This window comes from Scyliorhinus torazame, chromosome 1 (assembly GCF_047496885.1).
Source record: "Scyliorhinus torazame isolate Kashiwa2021f chromosome 1, sScyTor2.1, whole genome shotgun sequence".
Lineage (NCBI taxonomy): Eukaryota > Metazoa > Chordata > Chondrichthyes > Carcharhiniformes > Scyliorhinidae > Scyliorhinus > Scyliorhinus torazame.
The window spans coordinates 558,554-572,733 of NC_092707.1; the positions used below are offsets into that span (position 1 = coordinate 558,554).

At 49.3% G+C, this 14,180-nt stretch overlaps 1 protein-coding gene across 6 annotated transcripts in view; it reads left to right on the top strand.

The window, feature by feature from the left end:
- The window catches only part of scarb1 (scavenger receptor class B, member 1), a 505,970-nt gene that overhangs the window by 223,656 nt on the left and 268,134 nt on the right, over positions 1-14,180 (top strand). For 2 of the 6 annotated variants that reach the window (XM_072509860.1, XM_072510116.1), the window contains one exon: positions 1,307-3,804. The exons of 3 other annotated variants lie outside the window; for them this stretch is intronic. In XM_072509860.1, coding sequence (XP_072365961.1) covers positions 1,307-1,417 — 111 coding nt within the window. In that variant the 3' untranslated portion in view covers positions 1,418-3,804. Of the gene's footprint in view, positions 1-1,286; positions 3,805-14,180 lie in introns of those variants that run through there. One more of the 6 variants, XM_072510031.1, reaches the window with a different exon arrangement.

Consider the following 14,180-nt stretch of genomic DNA (forward strand, 5'->3'; position numbering starts at 1 on the left):
AGCTGGCCCTACGGTCCAGAAATCTCCCGGCCTCCCGCTGGCAGGAGGTCCTCCCCGACGCACTTCACTCCATTCGGTCGCTCCTGTGCACGGTGACTAACGAAACCCCCCATGAACGTCTCCTTGCCTTCCCCAGGAAGTCCACCTCCGGGGTTTCGCTCCCAACGTGGCTGGCAGCTCCAGAACCCGTTCTCCTCCACAAGCACGTGCGGCTACACAAGGCAGATCCGTTGGTTGAGAGGGTTCAGCTACTCCACGCGAACCCACAGCACGCCTACGTAGCGTAGCCCGACGGCCGCCAAGACACAGTCTCCCTCAGGGATCTGGCACCAGCTGGGTCCCCCCCCACACACACACACACACACACCCACCCCGCCCCGGCGCCACCCTCCCCTCCCCTGGCGCACCCCACCGCAGCCCCTGCTCCAGGACAATCCGTCCTCCCCTTGCTCCCACCCGGGGATGAAGAGGATGTCGACACGCTCCCGGAGTCACCGAAGACCAAGCCGACGCCTGAGTCGCCACCAGCACTGCGGCGCGCTCAACCCCAGCTCAAGCCGCCCGATCGTCTAAATTTGTAACCTTCTCTGTAATTTTAAAACCAATCTGTATGTAAATAGTTTTCCACCACCCCCGCTGGACTCATTTTTAATGGGGTGAATGTGGTAGTCACCACTCTTGTATTATATTGTATATATGGGTATTACGGTAAGGCCCATGTACTACAGGTACGGGGGTAGATCCCAGCCTGCTGGCTCCGCCCAGTAGGCGGAGTATAAATGTGTGTGCTCTCCGAACAGCAGCCATTTCGGCAGCCGCTGTAGGAGGCCACACATCTCAGTGTAATAAAGCCTCGATTACTCTCTACTCTCGTCTCGTTGTAATTGATAGTGCATCAATCGCCATCTGGGCCTTTCCCACTGGCAATGACCCTTCCCCCCCCCCCCCCCCCTGCCATTTTCACAAACGTTCCTTCGCCACAGGTCCCCTCCAGTTCCTTAGCCAGGTCTTTGAATGCTTTTTGCTGGGTCTGGTAGCCAGTAGGCATGCCAATCCTGGGGAGAGTTTCTCCCTCTACCCCATCTGCCGGAGCTACCCCTCTAGTGGGTATAAAGTGCCCAAAACAACGCCTTCAAGCTGGAGCTGCCCCACGTGTGTGACCACTCACTCCATGGCCGCCACCGGAAGTTGTCAGTGTTGAAATATATCTACATGTGGATTGTGTCCTGTGCGTTGTCTGTTGTGTATGTACATTTCCCATTTCAAATATTCTTACAATTTGACAGATAATCTTTTTAAAATTCAGATTCCTGCCGAAGAAATTACCTCTGGGACAGGTGATGAGAATCAAAGAACCTCTGCAGGCTGTCTGCTTCTCCCGGAACTTTCCAAAAATCTGCTGCCTGAACAAGCTTGATATCTATTGGACGGAACCTTTGACGATCCAAATAGGAAGTGGAACAGTTGTGATTACAGGGCCTGTCCCTATACTTTCCAATGTTCCTCCTTCTCAAACGCACTGAATGTATAACTCATGCCAGCTAAAACCTTTCCACAATCAGCCAACATATTGACTGTGCATTCCTCCGGAAAGCACAGCTGTCCATTTGTGGGGAAAGATTACACAAGACACTGTTTTATTACAGTGTTTAATCAGTTACAAGTTTCACTATTGCAATTATCAAGTATTAGTTGGTCACATTTGACCCTTGACTTGTACATTATGGTTTAAATTTCACTCCAAGCCTTTGCACAGCTGCATCGATCCATGGCCAAAGCAATGATGGACATGGCTCCGGAATCCACTGCCTGGTCTGATTCTCCACGAGCGAGGGGCATCGATTTCACAATGTTAGTTACCGCGGGATTGAAGGAGGTCACATATTGAAACAATCTGCCCAGTTTGATGATTGAAGTGGCGATTCTGAGAGTGAGTCAGTCTGTGGTCGCTCGCTGTACAAACTACTGCAGACATTTCAGTATTCGGATAATGGTATTCAAAGTGGAAAACGTAACCACCTTGGTGGATTTGGTATTCATATATTTAGTTAGCTGAGTGTTTTGGAGGCATTTGAAGCATAAATCATTTGTTAGTATTTGGTTAATGCCGTTACACTGTCCATCTCATGCACACTTTTATAACATTTTCTGAAAACATAAGACCATAAGACATAGGAGCAGAAGTAAGGCCATTCGGCCCATCGAGTCCACTCCACCATTCAATCATGGCTGATTTCAACTCCGTTTACCCGCTCTCTCTCCATAGCCCTTAATTCCTCGAGAAATCAAGAATTTATCAACTTCTGTCTTAAAGACACTCAACGTCCCGGCCTCCACCGCCCTCTGTGGCAATGAATTCCACAGACCCACCACTCTCTGGCTGAAGAAATTTCTCCTCATCTCTGTTCTAAAGTGACTCCCTTTTATTCTAAGGCTGTGCCCCCGGGTCCTAGTCTCCCCTGCTAATGGAAACAACTTCCCTACATCCACCCTATCTAAGCCATTCATTATCTTGTAAGTTTCTATTAGATCTCCCCTCAACCTCCTAAACTCCAATGAATATAATCCCAGGATCCTCAGACGTTCATCGTATGTTAGGCCTACCATTCCTGGGATCATCTTTTTAAAAATAACTTATTCCCTTCAATTTGGCACATGGTGTTCTAGCAACAGGGGTTCTGCTAATATAAACTGGAATAAAACTAGAAATCACACCTCAAATATGGGGAATAAAGTCGACAAGGAGTTTGTGAAATTCATCTCGGGGCCAAATTCGAAAGAGGAATTTAAATCTGCATTATTACATGTTGAATATTGTATCAATGGGTTAAGGATTGTAGAAAGACTTTTTCAGTGTTTGTTTTATTTCTATCTCAGTGAACTCTGATCACATCTGTCCAAGAGGCTGCTGCTGAACACTTGGACGACCAATACAAAACAGAAAGGGGCAGTATTGTCAGCTTTAGGTTTTAACATGAGTTCGCTCTGAATGTGCAATAAATGCAGGCAGTAAATTGGGTTGACCAATGTAAAACTGGAGTTGAGGGTGGGGCGCTGGGGCTGACCCGAGGCTGGAGGGTGAGGGAGACAAGATTGGAGTCTGAGTGGGGTGAGGGGGCATGGGTTTACCCTTGGAGGGAGTTACTTCACAGTTGAATTACCCGAGGGAGGTCTTACCTGATGAAATGTTTGAGGCTATAGTTATTGATAGTTCTGAGTGACTAGTAACAACATTTCTCTCAGTTGCTGATGTAACAAACATTTTTAAAAACAAGCATGAGAATAGTTTCCTCGGGGATGTTGTATTTTATTTTGTTCAGCTCTGACTGACACCAAAGTCTGATTGGATACACCAGCTCATACTTCATCCCAACATTAAATATTCTCAGATAGTGAAAGATCAAACTTTGGGCATTTGCATTCCTTCTGATTAATTTCAGTAAGTCAAAATGAGCATTTGCCAACTTGATAAGAACTCATTCAACATTATTCCTAATATTGATAATATGCCAGTGTTTCAACCAGGGTGTTCTTCAATATCATCAATTCGTCCTTTTATTCATCCATTTTCATTAATCATCCTCGTCTGCACCTTGTGTGTTTTACAGCACTTTAAGAGAACATTACTTTTAATAAAATACTGACCTATTTGTATCCAGGTCTCCTCTCAGATATCGGTCAACATTCCATGTGTGCTAGCTTTAACTTTTGTAGCTGTTATCTAAACACCTGACTTGTCAAGGATATTTGTAAAATGCAACCAGTGAACCTCTGAACAGGTAAAATAAATTACCTTTCGATGAATGCAATGTTGTCCAATTTCTTTCATTCTTTAAATCGTCAGTCGGTGTATTTCTGCTTCTCTGCATTCCTGACTCACCAAGGCTGGGAGGTTTTGGATGTTGGGAATTCCTGGCCTCCTCCCAAAAAGTCTGTGGCGGGTGGAGAGGGGGCGGAGGGTGGAGAGGGGGCGAAGAGGGGCACAGGGGCAGTGCATCTTGTAGATGGTACACACGGCTGTCACTGTGCGTCGGTGGGGGAGGGTTTGAATGTTTGTGGAAGGGGAGCAATCAAGCGGGCTGCTTTGTCCTGGATGGTGTCAAGTTTCTTGAGTGTTGAAAATGAAACGAAAATGAAAATCGCTTATTGTCATGAGTAGGCTTCAAATGAAGTTACTGTGAAAAGCCCCTAGTCGCCACATTCCGGTGCCTGTTCGGGGAGGCTGGTACGGGATCGGCACTCATCCAGGCAAGTGGAGAGTATTCCATTACACTTCTGACTTGTGCCTTGTAGGTGGTGGACAAGCTTGGGGGGGGGGGGGGGGGTTCATGAGGTGAGTTATTTGACGTAGGATTCCCAGCCTTTAACCTGCCCTAGGAGCCACAGTATGAATGTGGCTTGTCCAGTTCAGTTTCTGATCAATGGTAACCCCCAGGATATTGATTACAAAGAACAAAGAAATGTACAGCACAGGAACAGGCCCTTCGGCCCTCCAAGCCCGTGCCGACCATGCTGCCCGACTAAACTACAATCTTCTACACTTCCTGGGTCCGTATCCCTCTATTCCCATCCTATTCATGTATTTGTCAAGATGCCCCTTAAATGTCCCTATCGTCCCTGCTTCCACTACCTCCTCCGGCAGCGAGTTCCAGGCACCCACTACCCTCTGCGTAAAAAACTTGCCTCATACATCTCCTCTAAACCTTGCCCCTCGCACCTTAAACCTATGCCCCCTAGTAATTGACCCCTCTACCCTGGGGAAAAGCCTCTGACTATCCACTCTGTCTATGCCCCTCATACTTTTGTACAGTACGAAGTCTTACAACACCAGGTTAAAGTCCAACAGGTTTGTTTCGATGTCACTAGCTTTCGGAGCGCTGCTCCTTCCTCAGGTGAATGAAGAGGTATGTTCCAGAAACACATATATAGACAAATTCAAAGATGCCAAACAATGCTTGGAATGAGAACATTAGCAGGTGGTGTTCTCACGTGTCATAGTGGTATCCATGTCGATGATCTGGCACGTCTTGCAGAGATTGCCATGACAGGGTTAGAACATAGAACATAGAACATAGAACAATACAGCGCAGTACAGGCCCTTCAGCCCACAATGTTGCACCGAAACAAAAGCCATCTAACCTACACTATGCCATTATCATCCATATGTTTATCCAATAAACTTTTAAATGCCCTCAATGTTGGCGAGTTCACTACAATAGCAGGTAGGGCATTCCACGGCCTCACTACTCTTTGCGTAAAGAACCTACCTCTGACCTCTGTCCTATATCTATTACCCCTCAGTTTAAAGTTATGTCCCCTCGTGCCAGCCATATCCATCCGCGGGAGAAGGCTCTCACTGTCCACCCTATCCAACCCCCTGATCATTTTGTATGCCTCTATTAAGTCTCCTCTTAACCTTCTTCTCTCCAACGAAAACAACCTCAAGTCCATCAGCCTTTCCTCATAAGATTTTCCCTCCATACCAGGCAACATCCTGGTAAATCTCCTCTGCACCCACTCCAAAGCCTCCACGTCCTTCCTATAATGCGGTGACCAGAACTGTACGCAATACTCCAAATGCGGCCGTACCAGAGTTCTGTACAGCTGCAACATGACCTCCCGACTCCGGAACTCAATCCCTCTACCAATAAAGGCCAACACTCCATAGGCCTTCTTCACAACCCTATCAACCTGGGTGGCAACTTTCAGGGATCTATGTACATGGACACCTAGATCCCTCTGCTCATCCACACTTTCAAGAACTTTACCATTAGCCAAATATTCCGCATTCCTGTTATTCCTTCCAAAGTGAATCACCTCACACTTCTCTACATTAAACTCCATTTGCCACCTCTCAGCCCAGCTCTGCAGCTTATCTATATCCCTCTGTAACCTGCTACATCCTTCCACAGTATCGACGACACCACCGACTTTAGTATCGTCTGCAAATTTACTCACCCACCCTTCTGCGCCTTCCTCTAGGTCATTGATAAAAATGACAAACAGCAACGGCCCCAGAACAGATCCTTGTGGTACTCCACTTGTGACTGTACTCCATTCTGAACATATCCCATCAACCACCACCCTCTCTCTTCTTTCAGCTAGCCAATTTCTGATCCACATCTCTAAATCACCCTCAATCCCCAGCCTCCGTATTTTTTGCAATAGCCTACCGTGGGGAACCTTATCAAACGCTTTGCTGAAATCCATATACACCACATCAACTGCTCTACCCTCGTCGACCTGTTCAGTCACCTTCTCAAAGAACTCAATAAGGTTTGTGAGGCATGACCTACCCTTCACAAAGCCATGCTGACGATCCCTGATCATATTATTCCTATCTAGATGATTATAAATCTTGTCTCTTATAATCCCATCCAAGTATTTACCCACTGCAGACGTGAGGCTCACCGGTCTATAGTTGCCGGGGTTGTCTCTGCTCCCCTTTTTGAACAAAGGGACCACATTTGCTGTCCTCCAGTCCTCTGGCACTATTCCTGTAGCCAATGATGACATAAAAATCAAAGCCAAAGGTCCAGCAATCTCTTCCCTGGCCTCCCAGAGAATCCTAGGATAAATCCCATCAGGTCCCGGGGACTTATCTATTTTCAGCCTGTCCAGAATTGCCAACACCTCTTCCCTACGTACCTCAATGCCATCTATTCTATTAGCCTGGGGCTCAGCATTCTCCTCCACAACATTATCTTTTTCCTGAGTGAATACTGACGAAAAATATTCATTTAGTATCTCGCCTATCTCTTCAGACTCCACACACAATTTCCCATCCCTGTCCTTGACTGGTCCTACTCTTTCCCTAGTCATTCGCTTATTCCTGACATACCTATAGAAAGCTTTTGGGTTTTTCTTGATCCTTCCTGCCAAATACTTCTCATGTCCCCTCCTTGCTCGTCTTAGCTCTCTCTTTAGATCCTTCCTCGCTACCTTGTAACTATCCATCGCCCCAACCGAAACTTCACACCTCATCTTCACATAGGCCTCCTTCTTCCTCTTAACAAGAGATTCCACTCCCTTGGTAAACTACGGTTCCCTCGCTCGACGCCTTCCTCCCTGCCTGACCGGTACATACTTATCAAGAACACGCAGTAGCTGATCCTTGAACAAGCCCCACTTATCCAGTGTGCCCAACACTTGCAGCCTACTTCTCCACCTTATCCCCCCCAAGTCACGTCTAATGGCATCATAATTGCCCTTCCCCCAGCAAACCTCGCGGCCAGGATATTTATGCCTCTCCGGTTGAGATGCAACCCGTCCTTCTTATATAGGTCACACCTGCCCCGGAAGAGCTCCCAGAGGTACAGATAACGGAAACCCTCCCTCCTACACCAGCTGTTTAGTCACGTGTTTAGCTGCTCTATCTTCCTATTTCTAGCCTCACTGGCACGTGGCACAGGGAGTAATCCCGAGATTACAACCCGAGAGGTCCCTGGTGGTCACCCATTTCTCTGCCTGCACCTTGGGTGTGACCACATTTACATAACTGCGATCTATGACGCTTTCCGCCACCTGCATGCTCCTAAGTGCATCCAACTGCCGCTCCAACCGAACCATGCGGTCTGTGAGGAGCTCCAGTTGGGTGCACTTTCTGCAGATGAAGCCATCTGGGACGCTGGAAGCCTCCCGGACCTGCCACATCTCACAGTCAGAGTACTGCACCCCTCCAACTGACATTGCGTCAATTAATTAGTAAATTAATCAGTACTGAGGGAGCACTGCACTGTCAGAGGGTCAGTACTGAGGGAGTGCTGCACTGTCAGAGGGTCAGTACTGAGGGAGTGCTGCACTGTCAGAGGGTCAGTACTGAGGGAGTGCTGCACTGTCAGAGGGTCAGTACTGAGGGAGTGCTGCACTGTCAGAGGGTCAGTACTGAGGGAGTGCTGCACTGTCAGAGGGTCAGTACTGAGGGAGTGCTGCACTGTCAGAGGGTCAGTACTGAGGGAGTGCTGCACTGTCAGAGGGTCAGTACTGAGGGAGCGCTGCACTGTCAGAGGGTCAGTACTGAGGGAGTGCTGCACTGTCAGAGGGTCAGTACTGAGGGAGTTCTGCACTGTCAGAGGGTCAGTACTGAGGGAGTGCTGCACTGTCAGAGGGTCAGTACTGAGGGAGTGCTGCACTGTCAGAGGTTCAGTACTGAGGGAGTGCTGCACTGTCAGAGGGTCAGTACTGAGGGAGTGCTGCACTGTCAGAGGTTCAGTACTGAGGGAGTTCCGCACTGTCAGAGGGTCAGTACTGAGGGAGTGCTGCACTGTCAGAGGGTCAGTACTGAGGGAGTGCCGCACTGTCAGAGGGTCAGTACTGAGGGAGTGCCGCACTGTCAGAGGGTCAGTACTGAGGAGTGCCGCACTTTCAGAGGGTCAGTAATGAGGGAGTGCCGCACTGTCAGAGGGTCAGTACTGAGGGAGTGCTGCACTGTCAGAGGTTCAGTACTGAGGGAGTTCCGCACTGTCAGAGGGTCAGTACTGAGGGAGTGCTGCACTGTCAGAGGGTCAGTACTGAGGGAGTGCCGCACTGTCAGAGGGTCAGTACTGAGGGAGTGCCGCACTGTCAGAGGGTCAGTACTGAGGAGTGCCGCACTTTCAGAGGGTCAGTAATGAGGGAGTGCCGCACTGTCAGAGGGTCAGTACTGAGGGAGTGCCGCACTGTCAGAGGGTCAGTACTGAGGGAGTGCCGCACTGTCAGAGCGTCAGTACTGAGGGAGTGCCGCACTGTCAGTGAGTCTCAATCTTTTTGCAAAACCGATATTTCGCACCCGATTGTCCACACAAATTGATGCAAACATTGTTTCTCAAAAAGATAGGGCAGCCCTCGTTTGCCCTGTCGCTGTTGTCCCATTTCCCCCACTTCCAACTTGTCCTGTCTCTGGTGTATTTACAGGTTTCCTCATCATGCCATTATTGGGCCGTGAACCTGCTGTTAAGTTGATCACGATCACTCTGGCTGGGTCAGTGTAACTGCTCAGAGCCAAAGTCTATTTTTCTCTTTGTGCCGTGTTCAGTTTACAAGCTCATGTGTCAGAGCTTTTAACATTTTTACAACAATGCTCCAAGGTGCAGAGATTTACCTTGAATCAGGTCAGTCCTGCCTCGCATTCCAATTGCTGGATTCTGATTAGCCAAGACTGAATTGTGAAATTACGATCAAACGGTTAATTTTAAGGGTGCTGGAACATTTAACTCTGCATTTGCTCTTTGATTAATATGAGCACCTGTTCATTGACATTGAGGGATTTGCACACGCATGCTTCCTATCTGTAAATTCTGCATTCAACAAGCAAAACAGGTGCAAATTCCTGATCTATGCTTAGAAATAATAATAATAATCTTTATTGTCACAAGTCGGCATTAACACTGCAATGAAGTTACTATGAACTCCCCTAGTCGCCACGTTCCGGTGCCTGTTCGGGTACACAGAGGGAGAATTCAGAATGTCCAAATCACCGAACAGCACATCTATTGGGACTTGTGGGAGGAAACCGGAGCACCCGGAGGAAACCCACGCAGGGAGAACGTGCAGACTCCACACAGACAGTGACCCAAGCCGGGAATCGAACCTGGGACCCTGGCGCAGTGAAGCAACAGTGCTAACCACTGTGCCACCGTGCTGCCCATATCGAGAAACCGGCACTGTGGCTGATGAGAGAGAGGAGATAGGACATCAGGGATAGGTGTATGAACGCTCTTGAAAATGTCAATATATCGAAGGAGCAAGTATTGAGTATCTTAAATTGCATTAAGGTAGACGAGAAGACCACCATCATAGCAGTGTCACTAAGAACCAGGCAATGTGCCTCAATGACTATCGTCCAGTGCTTCAAGAGGCTGATCATGACGCATATCAACTCCATACTCCCAGAATGCCTTGATCCACTGTAATTCGTATATCGCCACAACCGGTCCACATCAGACGCCATTTCCCTGGCCCTACACTCATCCCGAGAGCATCTAGACAACAAGGACTCCTACATCAGACTCCTATTTATTGACTACAGCTCCGCCTTCAACACCATAATCCCAGCCAAGCTCATAGCAAAGATCCAAAACCTAGGACTTACTCCTCTCTCTGCAACTGGATCCTCGACTTTCTGACCCACAGACCTCAATCAGTAAGAATAAACAACAACACCTCCTCCACAATAGTCCTCAATACCGGGGCCCCGCAAGGCTGCATACTTAGCCCCCTATTATACTCCCTGTACACACGACTGCGTGGCAAAATGTGGCTCCAACTCCATCTACAAGTGATGCACGATTAATTGCACAAAGACTAAAGTTGGGTACAACTGTGGCTTTATTACAGTCAGATGCGAGGCCTCCTGCTGCAGCTGGCGAAATGGCAGGGCACTGGAGGTCATGCATATTTATACAGTTCTCCCTGGGCGGAGCCAGCCGGCAGGAGCTACCGGCAAACCTGTAGTGCAGGTCCTACCTTACATCTCCAATTACAGTGGTTCACCACATTCACCCCCTGTTAAAAATTAGTCCGGCGGGGGTGACGTGAAACTATATACAATTAGTGCAATTATGTACAGTGGGAGGGAAAGAAAAGTCCATGTTGACGGTCCGGAGTCCGTCAAAGGTTCAGCCGGTCCGGTGCTTTGGTGCTTCGTTGGGAGCGGCGTAACGGTGGCGGTGAAGTCGGTGCTGGCGGTGGTGGAGGTGGCACCGATGGCGGTGGTGGCGGTGCTGATGCTGGTCAGTCATCGGGGAACTCAGGGAGTGTGCCGAAGTCCTCTTCGTCCTCTTGAGCGGAAAAGGGGAGGGGGGTGGGTCTGGTGGGGTCAATATTGGCAGCGCGGTGGGAGGTGGGGGGGGGGGTGCATTGGTGGGGGGGGGGGTGTTGGGGTGGAAACTGACGGTGCCAGGTCCCTGAGTGAGACAGTATCTTGGCGGCCGTCGGGGAACTCAACGTAGGCATATTGGGGGTGGCGTGGAGCAGGTGAACCCTGGCCACCAAGGGGTCCACCGTGTGGATTCGGACGTGCCTACGGAGAAGGGCCGGTCAAGGAGCAGCGAGCCAAGTCGGGAGCGACACCCGGATGTGGACTTCCTGGGGAAGGTAAAACCACGTTCATGGGGTGTGTTATTAGTGGCGGTGCACAATAGTGACCGGATGGAGTGCAGAGAGTCAGGGAGGACCTCCTGCCAGCGAGAGGCTTGGAGGTTCCTGGACCGTAGGGCCAGCTGGATGGCCCTCCAAACTGTCCCATTTTCCCATTCTACTTCACCAAAGAGAAGGAATTGGTAGATGTTGAGTCTGGAGAAGGGGGTGTAGATAGCCTGGGTCACATTGAGATCCAAAAAGACGAGGTGTTGGATGTCTTAAAAAATATTAAGGTAGATAAGTCCCCAGGGCCTGATGGGATCTACCCCAGAATACTGAAGGAGGCTGGAGAGGAAATTGCTGAGGCCTTGACAGAAATCTTTGGATCCTCACTGTCTTCAGGAGATGTCCCGGAGGACTGGAGAATAGCCAATGTTGTTCCTCTGTTTAAGAAGGGTAGCAAGGATAATCCAGAGAACTACAGGCCGGTGAGCCTTACTTCAGTGGTAGGGAAATTACTGGAGAGAATTCTTCGAGACAGGATCTACTCCTGTCGATTTCGGCGGGAGAACAGCTGGTGAGTCAGTTTCAGTGGGAGCAGTGCGGAAGTGGTTGCTGGGAGGTAAGTCTGTCCTTTAAAAGCACTTGTCTTTGCAAGGGCAGGCCAGTCGATTTCGGCGGGTGAACAGCTGGTGATTCAGTTTCAGCGGGAGCAGTGCGGAAGTGGTTGCTGGGAGGTAAGTCTGTCCTTTAAAAGCACTTGTCTTTGCAGGGGCAGGCCAGTCGATTTCGGCGGGAGAACAGCTGGTGAGTCAGTTTCAGCGGGAGCAGTGCGGAAGTGGTTGCTGGGAGGTAAGTCTGTCCTTTAAAAGCACTTGTCTTTGCAGGGGCAGGCCAGTCGATTTCGGCGGGAGAACAGCTGGTGATTCAGTTTCAGCGGGAGCAGTGCGGAAGTGATTGCTGGGAGGTAAGTCTGTCCTTTAAAGGCACTTGTCTTTGCAGGGGCAGGCCAGTCGATTTCGGCGGGAGAACAGCTGGTGAGTCAGTTTCAGCGGGAGCAGTGCGGAAGTGGTTGCTTGGAGGTAAGTCTGTCCTTTAAAAGCACTTGTCTTTGCAGGGGCAGGCCAGTCGATTTTGGCGGGAGTGGAGCTGGCTGGTTAGTCAATTTCAGCAGGAGCTGAGAATTTAAAAAAAAAAAAATTAGTGTTTTAGGCGGGAACAGGAAGTCGACCCGCGGACGTCTGGGAAGACCCTCACCAATAAATTCTGGTGGAGAGGAAACCCGAGACACTACACGTGTAGTGTCTCCCACCCGCCCTCCTCCTCTAACCGAATAATAAAACCATTGGTCTGAGGTAAGTACCATATTTTATTATATTATTATTATTTTTTATAAAAAATTTAATTTAGTTGTTAGCCAGATCTTGGTAGAAAGTTAGAGGAATGGCAGGGAAGGGAGACCTCTCCTTCCTCTTGCAGGATGTTTGAGGTGAGGGATGCAGTTAGTGTCCCTGCTGATTTTACCTGCAGGAAGTGCTGCCATCTCCAGCTCCTCCAAGACCGAGTTAGGGAACTGGAGCTGGAGTTGGAAGAACTTCGGATCATTCGGGAGGCAGAGGGGGACATCGATAGCAGCTTCAGGGAATTAGTTACACCAAAGATTGGAGATAGGTGGGTAACTGTAAGAGGGACTGGGAAAAAGCAGTCAGTGCAGGGATCCCCTGCGGTCGTTCCCCTGAGAAACAAGTATACCGCTTTGGATACTTGTGGGGGGGACGACTTACCAGGGGTAAGCCATGGGGTACGGGCCTCTGGCACGGAGTCTGTCCCTGTTGCTCAGAAGGGAAGGGGGGAGAGGAGCAGAGCATTAGTAATTGGGGACTCGATAGTCAGGGGCACAGATCGGAGATTTTGTGAGAGCGAGAGAGACTCACGTTTGGTATGTTGCCTCCCAGGTGCAAGGGTACGTGATGTCTCGGATCGTGTTTTCCGGGTCCTTAAGGGGGAGGGGGAGCAGCCCCAAGTCGTGGTCCACATTGGCACTAACGACATAGGTAGGAAAGGGGACAAGGATGTCAGGCAGGCTTTCAGGGAGCTAGGATGGAAGCTCAGAACGAGAACAAACAGAGTTATTATCTCTGGGCTGTTGCCCGTGCCACGTGATAGTGAGATGAGGAATAGGGAGAGAGAGCAATTAAACACGTGGCTACAGGGATGGTGCAGGCGGGAGGGATTCAGATTTCTGGATAACTGGGGCTCTTTCTGGGGAAGGTGGGACCTCTACAGACAGGATGGTCTACATCTGAACCTGAGGGGCACAAATATCCTGGGGGGGAGATTTGTTAGTGCTCTTTGGGGGGGTTTAAACTAATGCAGCAGGGGCATGGGAACCTGGATTGTAGTTTTAGGGTAAGGGAGAATGAGAGTATAGAGGTCAGGAGCACAGATTTGACGTCGCAGGAGGGGGCCAGTGTTCAGGTAGGTGGTTTGAAGTGTGTCTACTTCAATGCCAGGAGTATACGAAACAAGGTAGGGGAACTGACAGCATGGGTTGGTACCTGGGACTTAGATGTTGTGGCCATTTCGGAGACATGGATAGAGCAGGGACAGAAATGGATGTTGCAGGTTCCGGGGTTTAGGTGTTTTAGTAAGCTCAGAGAAGGAGGCAAAAGAGGGGGAGGTGTGGCGCTGCTAGTCAAGAGCAGTATTACGGTGGCGGAGAGGATGCTAGATGGGGACTCTTCTTCCGAGGTAGTATGGGCTGAAGATAGAAACAGGAAAGGAGAGGTCACCCTGTTGGGAGTTTTTTATAGGCCTCCTAATAGTTCTAGGGATGTAGAGGAAAGGATGGCGAATATGATTCTGGATATGAGCGAAAGTAACAGGGTAGTTATTATGGGAGACTTTAACTTTCCAAATATTGACTGGAAAAGATATAGTTCGAGTACAATAGATGGGTCGTTTTTTGTACAGTGTGTGCAGGAGGGTTTCCTGAAACAATATGTTGACAGGCCAACAAGAGGCGAGGCCACGTTGGATTTGGTTTTGGGTAATGAACCAGGCCAGGTGTTGGATTTGGAGGTAGGAGAGCACTTTGGGGACAGTGACCACAATTCGGTGAC